The 18,387-nt window shown below is 36.7% G+C and overlaps 2 protein-coding genes across 2 annotated transcripts in view; both read left to right on the top strand.

Moving 5' to 3' along the window:
• LOC107705362 (pecanex-like protein 1) overlaps nucleotides 1-6,443 on the top strand; it is a 32,163-nt gene extending 25,720 nt beyond the window's left edge. The window contains exons 23-32 of the mRNA XM_016508620.1: nucleotides 600-717; nucleotides 856-1,086; nucleotides 1,705-1,805; nucleotides 1,911-2,061; nucleotides 2,179-2,409; nucleotides 2,517-2,791; nucleotides 2,871-3,043; nucleotides 4,042-4,274; nucleotides 4,368-4,508; nucleotides 5,451-6,443. Coding sequence (XP_016364106.1) covers nucleotides 600-717; nucleotides 856-1,086; nucleotides 1,705-1,805; nucleotides 1,911-2,061; nucleotides 2,179-2,409; nucleotides 2,517-2,791; nucleotides 2,871-3,043; nucleotides 4,042-4,274; nucleotides 4,368-4,508; nucleotides 5,451-5,591 — 1,795 coding nt within the window. The 3' untranslated portion in view covers nucleotides 5,592-6,443. The remainder of the gene's footprint in view (nucleotides 1-599; nucleotides 718-855; nucleotides 1,087-1,704; nucleotides 1,806-1,910; nucleotides 2,062-2,178; nucleotides 2,410-2,516; nucleotides 2,792-2,870; nucleotides 3,044-4,041; nucleotides 4,275-4,367; nucleotides 4,509-5,450) is intronic.
• Nucleotides 6,444-8,677: 2,234 nt separating this feature from the next.
• On the top strand, nucleotides 8,678-17,035 carry LOC107705425 (legumain-like). The gene is made up of 14 exons (XM_016508715.1): nucleotides 8,678-8,741; nucleotides 9,512-9,667; nucleotides 9,780-9,877; nucleotides 11,299-11,380; nucleotides 11,474-11,556; nucleotides 12,628-12,703; nucleotides 13,229-13,291; nucleotides 13,383-13,449; nucleotides 13,540-13,658; nucleotides 13,870-13,959; nucleotides 14,294-14,503; nucleotides 15,185-15,355; nucleotides 15,440-15,507; nucleotides 15,974-17,035. Exons 2-14 carry the CDS (start codon nucleotides 9,521-9,523, stop codon nucleotides 16,014-16,016), a joined length of 1,317 nt encoding a protein of 438 aa, XP_016364201.1. The 5' UTR covers nucleotides 8,678-8,741; nucleotides 9,512-9,520; the 3' UTR covers nucleotides 16,017-17,035.
• Nucleotides 17,036-18,387: the final 1,352 nt, after the last annotated feature.

Genomic DNA, 18,387 nt, shown 5'->3' with positions numbered 1-18,387 from the left:
CATTACGTGAAGTCTAGTGCGCGTGCGCATTTGCAGTGCGCTCTGCCTGATCACTGCATGATTCAGTCTATTAAAATACATTCAGAATGATCACAAATTCAAGACATGGGGGCAGAAAATGTGTATATTTATAATCAAGTTCACATAGAAGAGTGCCTTTTTTTCTCCAAAAATTACCATATACAAATGTGATATTGATTTTTACAACAGTTCAATAAACTAGAAGTTTTATTAAGAGACTTACGTTTTAGACACCATATTGCCTGTTTTCGCCAACAAAAATAATTTCAAACAAAGCCACAGCGCTGTTTTGCGTCTCTGAGTAACAGGAAGGTGTTTTGTTCCTGAATGAATCAACCGTTTAAATGATTCGGTTCAGTCGCAATTACTCACTTATTAACAGTGACTTACTGCCACCTACTGGCGGTTTTAATTTCACATTAAAAGTATCTTTTCATTTTTTTAATTATTTCAAATATCAGTATTCAATGTTTTATGTTTAATATATCAAAACATTATTTATGCATTTGTAACTGCAGGTTAAATGCACTCATGCTCTGCATTAAACAGTGTGTAAACACATCTAAATGCCACTTCAGGTGCAGCTTATGTCTGGATTGCAAAGCCCTGGAGGGCTACAGCATCACCGATAACAGTGCCGCGTCTATGCTGCAGGTGTTTGATCTGCGGCGAATCCTCACCACCTACTACGTTAAGGTCAGCAGTCAAATTTTCCAATCCTGTTCCAAACTGCTATTTTGATAACTGGCTACGCGAGATTAAAAAAATAAAAATAATAATGTCCTGAAATTTTTAAAAATAATTTATTTATTATTTCTGTTTATATGTTTGTAGGGCATCATTTACTATGTCATTGCATCTCCTAAACTGGAGGAGTGGCTGGCGAACGAAGCCCTTCTTGAGGGCTTGAAGAACTGCGGAGAGCGAAACTATGTTGACCTAGATCCGACTTTTAACCCCAATATTGATGAAGACTATGACCACAGACTGGCTGGAATCTCCAGAGACAGTTTCTGCTCTGTCTACCTCAGCTGGATCCAGTACTGCAACTCACAGAGAGAGAAGGTAAACTCGTGCTCAGCCACACAACATGTCTGATGAATATGTTAAAGCTGATGCGTTCAAAATTAATCTAAACTACCATTTAAAAATTGGGGGTAAGTATGATTTTTTAAAAATGTTTTTTAACAAAATAAGTTTTTTTATACTCGCCAAAACTGCATTTATGTGATAAAAAAGTACAATACAAACAGTAATACTGTAAAATATTATTGCAATTTAAAGTATGTTTTCTATTTTAATATAATTAATAATGTTATTTATTCCTGTGATGCAAAGCTGAATTTTCAGCAGTCATTACTCCAGTCTTCAGTGTCACATGATCCTTCAGAAATCATTCTAATATGCTGATTTGGAGCTCAAGAAACATTTTATTTGTGCTGCTTAATATTTTTTGTGGAAACCATGATACGTTTTTAAGGATTTTTAGGATTTATTTATCATTAGAAAGTTTGAAAGAACAGCATTTAATTGTCTTAGTAGTAGTAGTAGTAGTAGTTTAAAAAAAATGTCTCTTGTCATTTAATGCATATTGTTGTATTAATTTCTCTTAGAAGCTGTAGTGTTTGTAAAAAAAAAAAAAACTTTTTACCTTCCTGCCATCTCTTTGTTTATTTCTTTCAGCCACTGGACAGTGAGAAAGACTCTGCGTTGGTTTTGCTGTGTTATGGTCTGTGTGTTTTGGGAAGAAGAGCTCTGGGAACTGCATCTCACCATATGTCCAGGTGGGGGAGCAAAATCCTTTACTCTGCTGGAGTTTTTCCATGAAGCTTGTTATGAAGACATTTTTTGTGGTTTGTTTGTTCTGATGGTGTGTGTTTGTGTTACAGTAATCTGGAGTCTTTCCTGTATGGGCTGCATGCCTTGTTTAAGGGAGATTTCCGGATCTCATCTGTAAGAGACGAATGGATCTTTACTGACATGGAACTGCTGAGGAAGGTTGTTGTCCCTGGAATTCGCATGTCTCTTAAACTGCACCAGGTGAGACACATTTGTGTGCGAGACTTAATGTCATCTGTTCTCTGTCACATCAAATGTGACTTTTATTATTTTATGCTTTTTGGGTATATTTTAACCAGATTTAAACTTGCTCTGCAGGATCACTTCACCTCCCCTGATGAGTATGAGGAATCATCGGTGTTGTTTGAGGCGATTTCTTCACACGAGCAGACACTGGTGATAGCTCACGAGGGCGACCCAGCCTGGCGCAGCGCTGTCCTGTCCAACTCTCCCTCTCTGCTCGCCCTCAGACACGTGTTGGACGAAGGGACCAATGAATACAAGATCATCATGCTTAACAGACGCTACCTGAGCTTCAGGGTCATAAAGGTGAGCGAGGACAAAAAGACGGGATCAAATGGAAGAAAGCGGACTGACAGGGTAAAGAACTTATTTTATTAGCATATAAATTATTTTTCATGTGTGCATGTTCTTAGGTGAATAAGGAGTGTGTGCGCGGCCTGTGGGCGGGACAGCAACAGGAATTGGTGTTTTTGCGGAACCGAAACCCGGAGCGTGGAAGTATCCAGAATGCCAAGCAAGCACTACGCAATATGATCAACTCTTCATGCGACCAGCCAATCGGATATCCCATCTATGTCTCGCCATTGACAACATCTTACTGTAATACACACCCCCAGTTGGGACACATACTGGGAGGACCGATCAGCATCGCCAACATACGAAACTTTATCGTCAACACGTGGCACAGGTTTGTGTGTGTGGTTGAATGAATGAGAATTTACATGTTTTGATTATAATAATAATGACGCTCATCTTTCTCACTGCAGACTGCGTAAGGGTTGCGGCGCTGGCTGTAACAGTGGCGGGAATGTTGAAGATTGTGATGCGGGTGGCTTGTCATGTGGCAGTGGGAATTCTGGGAATTCTGGGACAGCAGCGAGTGATTCCCAGCACAGCTCAGGACCCACAGTGCTGCACTCTTACACGCCTCATTCTCTGGGTAAACACACCGTCAGTGCTAAGACATCACTTACTGGTTGAACATACGTTTACTGTGTAATTTGCATATAAATATGATGTATTTTGTATTGTAATGAGGTCTTACCTGGTTAATATTTGCAGATACTTTATCAGAGTTTTTAGGTTTAACATGACTCTTTATGGGTATAATATATGTTTATTGCCAAATTCTCTGCAACAGTAGAACAAAACTAGAAAAGTTCATCAAGACAAGCATTGCATGTTGGCATGACAAAATGTTGTGAAAAGTTGATTTTGAAGTTTATTTAGGCCTAATTTAAATCTTGTAGGACAGACATGTAGATGGATGAATGGATGGGTAAAAAGATAGAAAGATGGATGGATAGATAGATAGATAGATAGATAGATGGATAGATGCGTGGATGATGAATAGACTGATGGATAGATGGATGAAAAGATAGATAAATGGACTGAAGGATAGAATGATGGATGGATAAATAATAAATAAGTAAATAATATAAATAAATGGATGGATGATAGATAAAAAGATGAATGGATGGATGTATAGAATAAAAAGATAAATAGATGGATGATAGATTAAAAGATCGATAAGCAGAGGGAGGTGTGGATGGACTGATGGATAGATAAATAGATTAATGGAGAGACTGATGGATGGATGCATGGATAAAAATGTAGTTAAACAGATGAAAGGATGATGGATAGATTAAAAGATAGATGAATGGATGGATAGATAAATGGATTGAAAGATAGATAAAAAGAGATAGATGATGATAGATTTAAAAAATAGATACATGGACGGATAGATAAAATGGATGGATAGATGAACAAATAGATAGATAAAGAGATAAACAGATGGATGGATAAACTGAAGGATATTTAGATAGATGAACAGATGGATATGGATACATAAAAACAGAGATAAACGGATGGATGAATTGATAGATAGATAGATAGATAGATAAGAAAGTACCCTACAGTCTCTCTCTATCTCTTCAGGTACGAGTCAGAGTTCTCAGTCAGTGCAGTCTGGTTTGGTTCGTCAGTCTCCTGCTCGTGCGTCTGTCGTCAGTCAGTCGTCCTCGCTCGCCAGCCTGCTGGGAAACGAAGCCTTAGGGCTGGGGACGGACAACCATCCTCACCCCCACCATCATCTTCACTACATCCACCATCATCATCACAATCCCTCGCTCTCCTGTCTGAGAAGGGACGACATCTCCTACAGGGTGCAGGTGAGTGTCTGGCTTTCTCGTAATTTGATCACAGATCACAGATCTTAATTTTGTGAAATTTGTTATAATAATGAAGCATATGCATTTGTGTAGATTGTGGATGTGAGTCAGGTGTTGGATGTAATGAATCATCCCAAGAGGAAGGAGCTGGCGTGGCCAGATGAGAGCATGAGACTGAGATCTGGACGCAACTTTTGGAGGGACTGGAGTCCCCTAGAAGGCATGGAGGGTCACGTGAGTGCATCACATTTAACTGAAACTTTTAAAAATCATTTTTGTAATTGAAATGAAGTAAAATTATTGTAATTGAAATAAAATATAAATATCAAATGAAACCCTAAAAAAGATCAAATTAGAAATGTTGTCTTGGCATCTAACTAAAATAAGTTAATTTAAGTTGGAGTACTACAATTACTAGGACAGAATTAAAAATAAATTAAAGCTAAATACAAATATGTTTTTTTTTTTAAAAGAAACCTAAAACAGCACAGTCCCCATAGACAAATGTAATATATGTACATATATACATTATATATCATGCTGATATAGAGCCGGTATCGCTCTCGTACTCGAGTGATATTGCTCATATAGCAACCATATATCAGTAATACATTTTATATTATATATGCTTTATTAAAACAACATACATACAAAAATCTGTAGTTTATATGTTTTTGTAATAAATGTTTTAAATGCATTTATTACAAAATTATACTATAAACAGATTTTTGTATATATATGTTGTTTTAATAAAGCTGCATATATAAATAAAACATATATTACCGTGATATTATGTATCATATTACATTTCTGTATGGGTCACACACATTTGGCTGCATCATTCCCCGGAATGATTAAGGATGTCATTATATGTCTCGGTAGTTTTCCTGAGCCCATTTTAGTTGGAGATTCACGGGACAGATGATTTTCAAAATGCATGATAATTTAATAATCTGGTTCTATTTTGATCATTATTTGTTGGTTGAGTCAGATGAAACCTATCAAAGAACATATTCACAGTCCAGGTCATATTTCACACCGAAATAAAAAGAAAAATAGGAAAATACTTTTTTTTTTATTATAGAACTTTTTATATATTTTTAAATGACAGTTGAGAATTTTTCACCCAAATTCACCCTATATCCTAATTTCCCACTGCTCACTCTCTCTCCATAGGTGGTTCATCGTTGGGTGCCTTGCAGTCGTGATCCGGTTAGTCGGTCTCACATTGATAAGACCATCCTGCTGGTCCAGGTGGATGATAAATTGGTTCCCATTATAGAGACGGGAGTGATTGAACTGGGGGCAGAAGTGTGAGGATGCACTCGTCTAATGTCAGGCCAGAGGAAGAATGAGGCCACACTCACTTCCAGCTGCTGATCAGGGCGCAGGAAGCCAGGGAATCTGCAAATGGAGAACATACACACTCACACATGCTGCAAGAAGCACATTTGCTCAAATCTGGACAGAAAGCTGCCTTGCTCTGTGTTCCTCAGATATGCTGCATGAGAGATCAGCTCCTGTAAACTCTTCTCTCTTTCTCTCTCCTTTACGAGCATCTGCAGTTTCGTTCTGTTTTTTAGGTTCTATGCATCTCATCAGCTGTCTGTAAACACATGCAAACTCACAGGGAACACTACAACCGAGCTTGATGTACACGCAGAGAAGAGTTTTTTATTACAGCTATAGTTAAGTTTTATTTTGTATTTCTGCCAAATTAAGTCAGGTGCACAGTGCTGCCCTGGACATGCAGTGAATCATGTGACAGACTGTGTTTTACTAGCTGCCAAGACAGATGATCACGGTGAGGATGATGATGATGATAAAAAGGAAGCAGGTGCTTCTGATACAGAGCATCCTTACTCTTCGTCCTCGTTCATTTTGTTGAGGATCCATTTGATAACAGAGAGGTGTTATGAGAAACTTTAACTTGCACTATGATTTGTTTTGTTTTTGATTTGCAGCTGTGCACTACTTTCTAAGATCAGACATTATTTATTCCTTCACGGTTTGAATCGCCATGGTTACCGATGCCTTTGGAATGCAAAATGCGAAATCATTGACATATTCGTTTCTGCCGTTTTGACAGTTTTTCTTTAGCTTGAGGACCGAAGTGGTTTTTTTAACCACATGTAGTTATGTATGAATATATAAATGTGTCTGTAAAAAGATTTGGCTTTGGTGCACTACTTTCTAAGATCAGACATTATTTATTCCTTCACGGTTTGAATCGCCATGGTTACCGATGCCTTTGGAATGCAAAATGCGAAATCATTGACATATTCGTTTCTGCCGTTTTGACAGTTTTTCTTTAGCTTGAGGACCGAAGTGGTTTTTTTTAACCACATGTAGTTATGTATGAATATATAAATGTGTCTGTAAAAAGATTTGGCTTTGAATATTTATTACTGTATTTACATTTTGTTATATTGTTTTTCATTTACAGGACAAATAAAGACAATGCATAAATATTATTTATTCCTGCTCCCGAGTGACTGATGGTGTTCTTTTATGAGAAGGATGAAATGAAGTGCATCTAGGGCATGAACTCATATTCATGTGATTTGGGGACGAAGGTTGCTGCCCTTTCAAATAGCCATGAGACGTCATGAGACGACACAAACCACTGACTGGTTAACAAGGAAATGTTTTTATACTGATACTGAAGTGCTGTTATTCATTGCTTTGGCTGTGATCACTGGCATAATATGTATATCGGTACAATGTCTTTAAGATAAAGAAAAGCACTAAATAAATAAAGCTGATATCTTAAAATAGAAGAAAAAAATAAAGAGCTTTTGGGAACATGTTACTTCTCACATATTGTGCTAAACCTGTTTAACTGCTGTCCTGTTATACTTAGGTACTCTCATATTGACAGAAGGAAACATTTGAATTTCCTCAGTAATGTCATAATATAACAAACTATAGACAAGTCCTGATTGTGGAGTAGCGTTTTCTTCTTGATATTTACTTTTTCTTTATTGGATATTGGTAACGTACATTATATATAACTAAGAAGCATTATTAAAAATACTTTTTTTTAAAACAGCAACATTAGTTAATAGATATTTAAATAGTTATCGATGTCATGAAGCTTTGATAAATGTTTATATATTTGACAAAGTGTGTTTGTTGGGTGACAAACTTTGTGATTGTTATGGAGGAATGACTTGAATTGAGACGTGTATGAGGTGATTTGGTAGTGTTTGTGCATTTTGGAAGTGTAGTTTACTGCTGTGCCAAGCTGAAATATGGCAAGGAGAACCGAGTTTAGAATTTAGAAAAAGTGAAAGTATTAGGAGATTGTAATGAAAGTTATTAGAAATTCATGTTCAAAATATTAGTTTTGTCAGCTTTTCTTGAGCAAAACATGCTAGGTGATGTAATTTTTTTCTTATGTTCTTAAAATAGCTTAGACTATCATGGAGTCTCTGATAATAGGAATCAGAGATCATATATGAAAATCTATAAAAATTTTGAGGGGACTTTTTGAGGAAAAAGCTTGCATGTGGCTATCAACAGACATGTACACCTGCTGAAGAGTTTACAGTGAATTCTAATATTAGAGGGACTTTAATACTTGTGTAATAAATTAATGCTAAGATAAAACGCCCATTTGGTGTCAAAGGTTTCACAGTGATCTGTGAGTTCCAGAACCGAGAGGTTCTTGTCATCCATGTTAAATCTAGCATTATTAACGATAATTTTTTTAGAAAATAGAGTTTTACAGGTGTAATTAATAATTAAATTATTGTCTCAATAAGCTTGCCTAAAAATAGAGAATCAGTATTAGTAAATTACGTGAGAAGCTGCAGAAGGAATTTACCAGTATTAGCTACAGATCATTATAGACGGATCTGATGGCTGCTTACAGATATATCAACACATGCTCTGTTCCTGATTTATATTACACCTGTAAAAACAACACAGGTGAGACCAGCCCAGCTATAAAAATATGCGTGGGTGCAGTCATATGACAAACGGATGACCTGATCATGTGCTCGATTCTATTCTGCCCAGATAGTAAAAAAAAAAAAAAAGAAGGGCAGGTATCTATGATGCTCAGCAAGAAATGATTAATAAACTTTTTCTAACCAATTATTAAATCCCCTAAAAGAGCCGAGGCATTTCCCCTGAACTTTCATAACGGTTAGACTTTCCTTGTCAAGTGGCAGACCACTTCAATGCATTACTCTACTTCTATACTTCTGAAAAGCATCCTCTCTTTTTGTTTTGTTTTCAGTCAACTCGTTGCACATGACCGACTAGTCAGGCGGTCAGTTGAGGCTCCGCCCAGGTGTGAAAGGTGATTGGATGCTGCACTGAGGCGTGTTGAGCTGATTGGATGGCGCATGGAGTCCGTTTGCGCTGATTGGCTGCTACACATGCGTCCTCGTAGCGCTGTTTGTAATAAAGCGTCTCGTAGCTCCAGTACAGGCAGCTCGGGCAGCGCGTACAGAACAGGTAAGGGCAAAGAAAATACTTTTATTTTTATTTTGTAATAATCCTGCTTATTTTGTTTGGTTGTGGTTTGTATAATTAATCAACTCCAGGGTAAATGCGGTCTTCAGCTAACAGGAGTACAGTTTAAATCCCCCTATGACCTGTTGTTTTTATTGTAATCTGATGTCCTTTTATGTTTATAGGATGATTACGAGACCACTTACAAAAATATACCATAGTAAACAGTCATTTTTAAAGTTTTTAACAGTCATTTATTACCACAATTAAATGTAGCATTTGATACCATTATCATCTAAAAATGAGACATTTAACAAAATGATATATTTTTTCTGTTTGAAGGATATTTATTATGGTTTTATAGTAGTAACAATAGCTGTATGAATTAACTACGGTTGATTTTTGTAAATATGAAATGTTCAAAGTAATGGGAAGCTTTTGATAAAAATAACTCAAAAGAATACCTATATTTTTAACACTTCATATTTTATCTCTGCCTTACTGTAAACAGACTTTATATAGGACGTGATAAAGGCAACACTGCTTTATTTGCATAACTATAAAGGCTTAGTAAAAAAAAGTATAAAAAAGTGTAATGGGTATTTGCAATATACCCATATTATAATATACATGTATATTATATTATTAGCAAAATGAAAGTCATCAAATTAAGTACTTTTTGTAGTATGACAAATACAAGTTTACAATCTTTAAACTTCTAATAGCATGCATGGTGTTTTTCTCTGATTATTTTGCATCTCTGTTCCCGGTAGATTGCGAAGATGAGCCCACAGACAGTAGCAGTTTTAGGTCTTGCCCTGAGCCTGGGGCTGGTAGTGAGTGGTTTTCCTGCCGAGCAGCCAGAAAATGGGAAGCACTGGGTCGTCATTGTGGCTGGTTCGAATGGCTGGTACAATTACAGACACCAGGTGAGTGTGGAACTGATCTTTGAGGTGGAGAAAGTACATGGGTTTTTTCCAAACTGTTAGTCAGTTGTCATATCTGAAGTATTTATTCTGTTGTATTCATGTTTGTGTATAGGCCGACGTGTGCCATGCGTACCAGATTGTCCATAAGAACGGAATTCCCGATGAGCAGATTGTGGTGATGATGTATGACGATCTTGCTCAGAGCTCTGAGTGAGTATGACTTCTATTATTTAAAGGGGTGGTTGACTGGGTTTTTTTGTAGGCATTAAACTGACAGAATTTTAAAAGACGATATCTCCGTTTGCATTGAACTTTCAGCGCTTCAACTTTGCAGATATTGTTTATGCTCAAACAGCAACATTACACACTAACTAACTTAAAAAAGTGAAATCGCAATCAACCACCCCTTTAAACAAACTAGTATAGTGTAGTGGATCTCAACCTTTTTGACTCCAGTTTGTCAAAAACAATATTCAAAACTTAAATGGATCTCTTGTACTTCTGTTTTAATTAAAATCAATAAACTAAAAAAAGTTATGTCAGTTTGATCTTGTACATCTTCATTTTAGTGTTCTTTTAGCATGTTGAGGGTTTAATTTTAAGTATATTAACAATTTACAGTAAATAATTTTAAGATTTATTGAACCCCCCTTGGAAGTTTGCTGACCATGGGCTTTGGTTGAGAACCACTGGTATAGTGAGATTTGGTCTGGTAAACCAAGAGATACTGGATCAAGCCTAGTAAGAAATTATTCATGACCTGGAGTAACTTTGCTCAAATGCAATAGTGGTAGAAGAACAAGCACTTTACCCTCATTGCCTCAGACTGTAGAAAATGTGCTGTTAGCTGTTTCAGATATTTAAAAAGCAATATCTGGGTAATTTCTCACAATCACCAATATGAGCACTTCCCCTAAATCGTTTTGGGAAAGTGTTGACTTGCAAAAGCAGACAAATTATTTAGCTCCACCACATGCATGGACGCACACACGCACACAGAAACAAAGCTTTGAGTCAGTTCCTTTGCAGAAGTCACACGTATCTAATTTAACCACCAAGACTTAGTCTGCCAACAGGAAAAATGCATGAATTGTAACCTGTCAGGTTTTTCTCTCATGGTCGTGATAGTGGCTGGCCTTTACAATGTTTGTGTCATGAATGTATATGGAGTTTATGCTTCTTTTTAGAGTCCATAAACCTAATGGAGCATATGTCTATATAAGAGTATAATATTAATATAATCCTAATGTAAAATCTATATTTGGACCATATATATATATACACACACACCTTTTAACCTTTAGGCCTATATTTTTATTGGAAGTTGCACAGCTGTGACAGTTATTGCTTTAGTGGCTTTTTTATGAATTCATATGTAGGTCAGGTGTTGCGGCTGAATTATACAATGAAAGAAAGCAATGTGTTATCTGATAGTTGGCTTAGTCACATGTTTTAGGGGTTAAATTTTAACCTGTGTTTGATAAGTTGAGAAGAAAGAGGTATTTTTATTATTGTTTGTGGTCTTTTTATATTTATGCTTTTAAGAATCAATTTGCCAGTTTTGCTCATTAAAAACCAAAAGCCTTTTTCTGTACAGAGGTTCATATGACCATTTTTTTGTGTTTGTCCAGTAACCCTACTCCAGGAGTGATCATAAACAGACCCAATGGATCAGATGTTTACAAAGGAGTGCTGAAGGACTACACTGGTGATGTGAGTCAATACGTGCACCTCTGAATCTGAGATTTGAAGTAGTAAGTGGTGTGTTTGCCATCCGTTTAATAATGTTGTGTGTTTGTTATATAGGACGTGACTCCTCAGAACTTCCTGGCGGTGTTGAAAGGTGATGCTGCCAGTGTGAAGGGAGGCTCTGGAAAAGTGCTGAAAAGGCAAGTTCCCATAAAAACTGTGGCAGAGGGGGTTGGAGGTCATTAGCATGTTATTGAAATGTAAATGAGCTTTTAGTAGATTTTAGTGTCTTGTTAAATTTATTGCCCTCAGTTCCTGTGAAATCTCAGTCTCGTCCATAAACCTAATGGAGCATATGTCTATATAAGAGTATAATATTAATATAATCCTAATGTAAAATCTATATTTGGACCATATATATATATACACACACACCTTTTAACCTTTAGGCCTATATTTTTATTGGAAGTTGCACAGCTGTGACAGTTATTGCTTTAGTGGCTTTTTTATGAATTCATATGTAGGTCAGGTGTTGCGGCTGAATTATACAATGAAAGAAAGCAATGTGTTATCTGATAGTTGGCTTAGTCACATGTTTTAGGGGTTAAATTTTAACCTGTGTTTGATAAGTTGAGAAGAAAGAGGTCTTTTTATTATTGTTTGTGGTCTTTTTATATTTATGCTTTTAAGAATCAATTTGCCAGTTTTGCTCATTAAAAACCAAAAGCCTTTTCTGTACAGAGGTTCATATGACCATGTTTTTGTGTGTGTCCAGTAACCCTACTCCAGGAGTGATCATAAACAGACCCAATGGATCAGATGTTTACAAAGGAGTGCTGAAGGACTACACTGGTGATGTGAGTCAATACGTGCACCTCTGAATCTGAGATTTGAAGTAGTAAGTGGTGTGTTTGCCATCCGTTTAATAATGTTGTGTGTTTGTTATATAGGACGTGACTCCTCAGAACTTCCTGGCGGTGTTGAAAGGTGATGCTGCCAGTGTGAAGGGAGGCTCTGGAAAAGTGCTGAAAAGGCAAGTTCCCATAAAAACTGTGGCAGAGGGGGTTAGAGGTCATTAGCATGTTATTGAAATGTAAATGAGCTTTTAGTAGATTTTAGTGTCTTGTTAAATTTATTGCCCTCAGTTCCTGTGAAATCTCAGTCTCTTTTGTCTCTGTTTGTGCATGTTGAGTCCGATATGTGGAAAAACTGGTCTTATGATATACTTTCCTTTCTCAGTGCATTTTTTTAATTCTTCTTTTTCCTGGCAGCGGTCCAAATGATCATGTGTTTGTGTATTTCACTGATCATGGAGCCCCAGGTCTGCTGGCCTTCCCTAATGATGATGTAAGCACTTTCTGCTTCCTGCGGTCATTTAGCTGAGTCAGATCCTTTCAGATCCTTTTTACGCACACTACACCGTTCTTTCCAAAAGTCTAAGACCACTAGTGTAAATTATTCTATTCTATATATTTTTCTAGTTTCATTACAAATTATAAAATCAACATAAGTAAATAGTTTATTTGAAAAAAAATATATATGTATTAATTTAAACAAACAAACAAAAAATCCCAGATGTTTTTTCATCCACCTCTGAAGATACGCCTGAAGTAGGTCAGCTGACATAGAAAGATCTCATATAATGAGTAACACATTTAACTCACAGGAGGTTTAGCTGAGTCGCATTGACAACTTGCTGCACTGACAACTTTTCCAGTAATTGTGCATGATCATCGGGTGGGGGAGTTATTGCTTCACTTCCTTATGAGTGACATGTTTATACATTAATGGGAATGTTGTAAGTACCTCATAGATGGCTTTCATCTGTAGAAACTTACAGTAAATCATTCTTCTACTTTTCTCTGTTTTTAGCTTCATGTAGATGACCTGATGGAAACCATCAAGTACATGCACCAAAACAACAAATACAAGAAGGTGACTGTTACATGTATTTGCTCATACGATACAAAATTTTTTTTTTTTCAACATTTTTTTTTTTTTAACAAATCCTTTCGCGCACACATAGATGGTGTTTTATGTTGAGGCCTGTGAATCTGGCTCTATGATGACACCTCTGCCGGTTGACATTAATGGTGAGTGTTTCTTTAACACCGTCATACATGCTGCTGTGTGTAAATAATACCATACATATAACCTGTGTCTACTTTCTCTTTGTATCTCAGTCTATGCTACCACCGCTGCCAACCCTGACGAGTCCTCATATGCCTGTTACTATGATGAGGCCAGAGACACCTACCTGGGAGACTGGTACAGCGTCAACTGGATGGAAGACTCCGATGTGGTTAGTACACGCATCTGACAGAGAACTTTGTTTAGGTCCAGATTTAAGAAAGTTAGAAAAGAAGAGCAATTTATTCAGCATGAGCAGTCTGATCATATTGATAGCAGAGCATCTCACAGCCCTGAATACAGACATCCAGAAAGAATCTGGAGTCATGCAGACCAGACGATGGCAAGGTGTTTTAAATGATGTTGTGTGTTTGTTTCTTTAGGAGGATCTGAGCAAAGAGACTTTGGCCAAACAGTTCAAGATCGTAAAGACCAAAACCAACACCAGCCATGTGATGCAGTATGGAAACAAGGTAATACACTTACACTGTCTAAGATGTAAAAGACATTTAGTAAATATAAAAAATTAGCACATGCATTAAGAATAAGCACACTGTCTTTACACTACCAAGCACCAATTGCAAGGATTGATCAACATTAGTGAGGGCTCAATTATCTGTGCTGCAAAGTAATTCATTACTAAATAGCTAAATGTCTCGCATTCCTGGCTAGTTCGGAAAGTTTCCGTTCATAGTCATGTGTACTTTATTGACAAGGAAGTGTTTGATAAAAGCATAAATGCTGTTCTGAGTACTGTCTGCATGCCTGTACTTGCCAGATGTAACTGTTGGTTTGTTTGTGTTTTAGACGCTGTCCCACATGAAGGTGGTTGCGTTCCAGGGTAATTCGAAAGGTCTTGATAAGGCACCCGAGCCTGTGTCGTTGCCTGTGATTACTGAACATGACCTCATGAGCAGCCCTGATGTGCCCCTTGCAATCATGAAGAGAAAACTCCAGAAGACCAATGACGTTAATGCTGTTGTCGGTTACATGAAAGAAATCCATGAACATCTACAGGTTTGAAGCACTGCTTTTTAAACAGATTTAAACAGATTAATTTTAAATTTAAACAGATAATTATTTATTCATTTATATTAAGTGTTAAAAGTTAATTCATTGTTCAAAAATTTGGTGTCAGTAAGTAGTTTTTATTAAATAAATCCTTTTATTCAGCAAGGATGCATTAAAATTATCAACTGACAGTAAAGACATTTATAATGCCACAAAAGATTTGCATTTAAAATAAGTGATGTTCTTTTGAACTTTCTATTAAATAAAGAATCCTGAAAAAGTATTATGAATTCCACAAAAATATTAAGCAGCACAACCGATTTCAACGTTGATAATCATAAGAAATGTTTCTCGAGCACCAGATCAGCGATTGGAATAATTTCTGAAGGATCATGTGACGCTGATGACTGGTGTGATGGCTGCTGAAGATTGTTCATTAGCATCACAGAAATTATTTACTTTTTAAAATGTATTTAAATAAACAAAATTGCAGATTAAAAGTGTTTTTGATCAAATAAACTCAGCATTGGTGAGCATAAATACTACTTTTAAAAACTTAAATCTTACTGACCCCAAGCTTTTAAATGTTAGTGTATGTAACATATACTGTAAGTGATGTATGTGACAGATTTCAGTCAAGATGATCATATTATAATGGATTTTATGTTTGTTTGTTTGTGTGTGTAGGTGCGGGAGCTGCTTGGTAATACCATGCGTAAGATCGTGGAGCATGTGGTGCAGGAGAACGAGGAAGTGCAGGATTACCTGGAAGGACGTGAAGAACTCACACAGTATGAATGTTATAAAACTGCTGTCAAGCACTACAAGAAACACTGCTTCAACTGGCACCAGCAGGAGGTATGAACAGTCCTTGTTCTCTTTCATCTGCATGATTTACTAGTGCTTTGCTGTGTGTGTGACGTCTCTTCTCTCTTATTGCAGTATGAATATGCTCTGAGACACCTGTATGCTTTAGTAAACCTGTGTCAGGGAGGATACCAGGCCCAGAGGTAAAGAGACATTTTATGCATTTTCTCTAGATGAATGAATGAATGAATGAATGATGCATTTATATAGCGCTTTATTGTGTATTGCTGTACACCCAAAGCGCTTTACAATCATGTGGAGGATCTCTCCTCAACCACCACCAGTGTGCAGCATCCACTTGGATGATGCTGCAGCAGCCACAGTACAACGGCTCCAGTGTGCTCACCACACACCAGCTACAGGTGGAGAGGAGAGAGAGTCATAGAGCCAATTCAATGAATGGGGATTATTAGGAGGCCATGATTGACAAGGGCCAGTGGCGGCAATTTGGCCAGGACAAATGATGTCTAAATTTTTTTTTAACAATGAACTATAAAAGCTGCAAACTGTGATTGCATAATAAATAGCGCCCCCTGCCCACGATAGTGAGGTATGTAAAGTTTTGTTGCAGAATGTTTATTTAACTCTCTCATCTGTCCATTCTCACAGAATCACAGCAGCCATGGACGATGTGTGTTACTTCAGACAGTAGGAACATGAACTTGTGAGCCACTGAAGACATATTTTGGATGGACTACACTTTGCACAAAAGAATCAGACCGTGGGGAATTCTGTATCATTGCACACAACTTTGATTTTTATCTTTTTGAAAATGTTTCTTTTAATGAGAATTTGCACTTTTAATGTGATTGTTTTACTGATCTTTATTTTGTTTTAAAGAAAGAAATGTGCTTTAAGATGCTGCCCAGTGACCCCTGACAGACACTTTGAGCCGCTAGTGTGTATTTGTGTATTGTTTTGTTTTTTTCCCCTTCAGATGCCTCCTCAATGAGACCAACAGATTTTTTTGACAGTGCAGCTTTAGAATGACACAATAGCAATTTTTGCACCTTAGTTACTGTCATTATAATTAAAAATATCTTAAGATGGTTTGGAAACCAAAGTATTCAAATGACCAATCACTGAATAAAGTCCAATCTTACAGGATGTTGAATAGATGCATTCAAACGATGTGAAACAAACCCTAGATAGACACATTTAGCCACATGCTGCACTAAGATTTTACAATTTTTTTTTTTTTTTATCTGCTTGATGACTGAGCCATGACAATACCCAATTTCTCTCCAGTAGTAAAATCAAAGGAGCTCTTCTTTGGTTATTGACTAAATGTATACCTATCAAACTAAAGTGCAAACTAACCTAACTATCTGAAGTCTGTGGTCATACTTAACAAAAAGTGTCTTAAATAACTGAGATCACCACTCCAAAACAACTGTAGTTAGAGCAGTTAATGAACAGGTGTGTTTAGTGCAATGGTTTATGTGTCAGGCTGTGCTATTATGTCAAGTGCTCTCCGTTTAGAGTAATTTGAAGCTAAAGGAAGGTGTAATGTTTGAGGAATGTTTGCTGGAGTTTGAGCTCTGTAAGAAAAGTGAGTTTGCACTGACAACATGGGTTAAAACACTCTGTGAAACAATACACTGAACTACTGTCAACGTTAAGCAGTGAGTTATTGAATATAAAAGCAAAATTAAACCTGAATTGAGTGAATTTGTTGAATGTATTTTTTAGTTTTCTTTCAGTCCAAGTTATAGCTTAATTCTGTTGAGAAATACATATATGTTACTAGATGGAAATTTTGATTACATTGGTTCTTATAACATACTGCTTATTTATGTTGCTATACAAGATTAAATCAAAATAAATTCATTCTTATATACTGTAGCATCAAAACTAAGCACATTAGTTGTGGGGAACATTTGCAAATACAGTGCCCTCCACTAATGTTGGCACCCTTGATAAATATGAGCAAAGGCAGCTGTGAAAAAAAATCTGCATTGTTTATCCTTTTGATCTTTCATTCAAAAAATTAATTCTAACCTATCATTGAAGTAAAACAATTGAAAGTGGGGAGAAAATCTCACTGTGAAATAAATGCTTTCTCTACTTCATGTTGGCCACAATTATTTGCACTCAATTACTGCAACGTCCTTTCCCCAAGATAACAGCATCTATGTTTTTTGCTATAATGACTGAGTTTGGAGAACACCTGATAAGAGATCAGAGACCATTCCTTTATACAGAAGATCCTTCAGATTTATAGCTCCATGTTGGTGGTGCTTCTCTTCAGTTCACCTCACTCATTTTCATGGCAGAAGCTTAATTTTGTGCGCAGTGACACATTTTTGTGTTAATTTTGATGTTTGTTTTGGATTACTGTCTTGAAGATCCAACCATGGCCCATTATAAGATTTCTAACAGAGGCAGTCAGGTTTAGATTTTTTATATCTTGATATTTGATAGAACCCATGATGCCATGCATCTGAACAAGATGTCCCGGCAGAAAAACAGAGTCTGTCCTCGCTGCAGCCTGCAGCACGATGACGTAGCTGGACTATATCCACTACGTAGTGGATATTTTACGCGCATGCGCTGTAGTAGGTCTCGAATAAATACATTTTATCATTTTGCAGACGCTTTTATCCACAGCGACTTAGTCTAACGACTTGGTCTAAGTGAAGTCTAACGCAGTACATGTAGCAAGGGTTTTTGACCTACATTACATAGCTACACGATGACCTATATTACATTGCAATGTAAAAACTTTAATGTCTAAATCCATCCGCGATGTTTTCGTCTATACCGGCAACTTCAAAGCTTTATTTATTTATTTTTTTGAATAGCCGCCTGCAATTCATATGTTATCGCCAGGATGCACAGTGCTGTATCCATTATTATAAGGATACAACAAGATTGATATGCAGACGTTGCACTGTAAATTGCTAATTATTACGATATACATCACTCTTTCAGAGTTAGCCTACATGTCTTTTTGATTGTATCCGTCATGTTTATTTAAATTTAATTGGGGATATTAGATTAATGCCGATCCATTTTGTTTA

Source organism: Sinocyclocheilus rhinocerous, unplaced genomic scaffold, assembly GCF_001515625.1.
Source record: "Sinocyclocheilus rhinocerous isolate Xijiao unplaced genomic scaffold, SAMN03320098_v1.1 scaffold564, whole genome shotgun sequence".
Taxonomy (NCBI): Eukaryota; Metazoa; Chordata; class Actinopteri; order Cypriniformes; family Cyprinidae; genus Sinocyclocheilus; species Sinocyclocheilus rhinocerous.
Note: the sequence above shows the minus strand (reverse complement) of the source record. Positions and strands in the feature narration are given on the sequence as shown.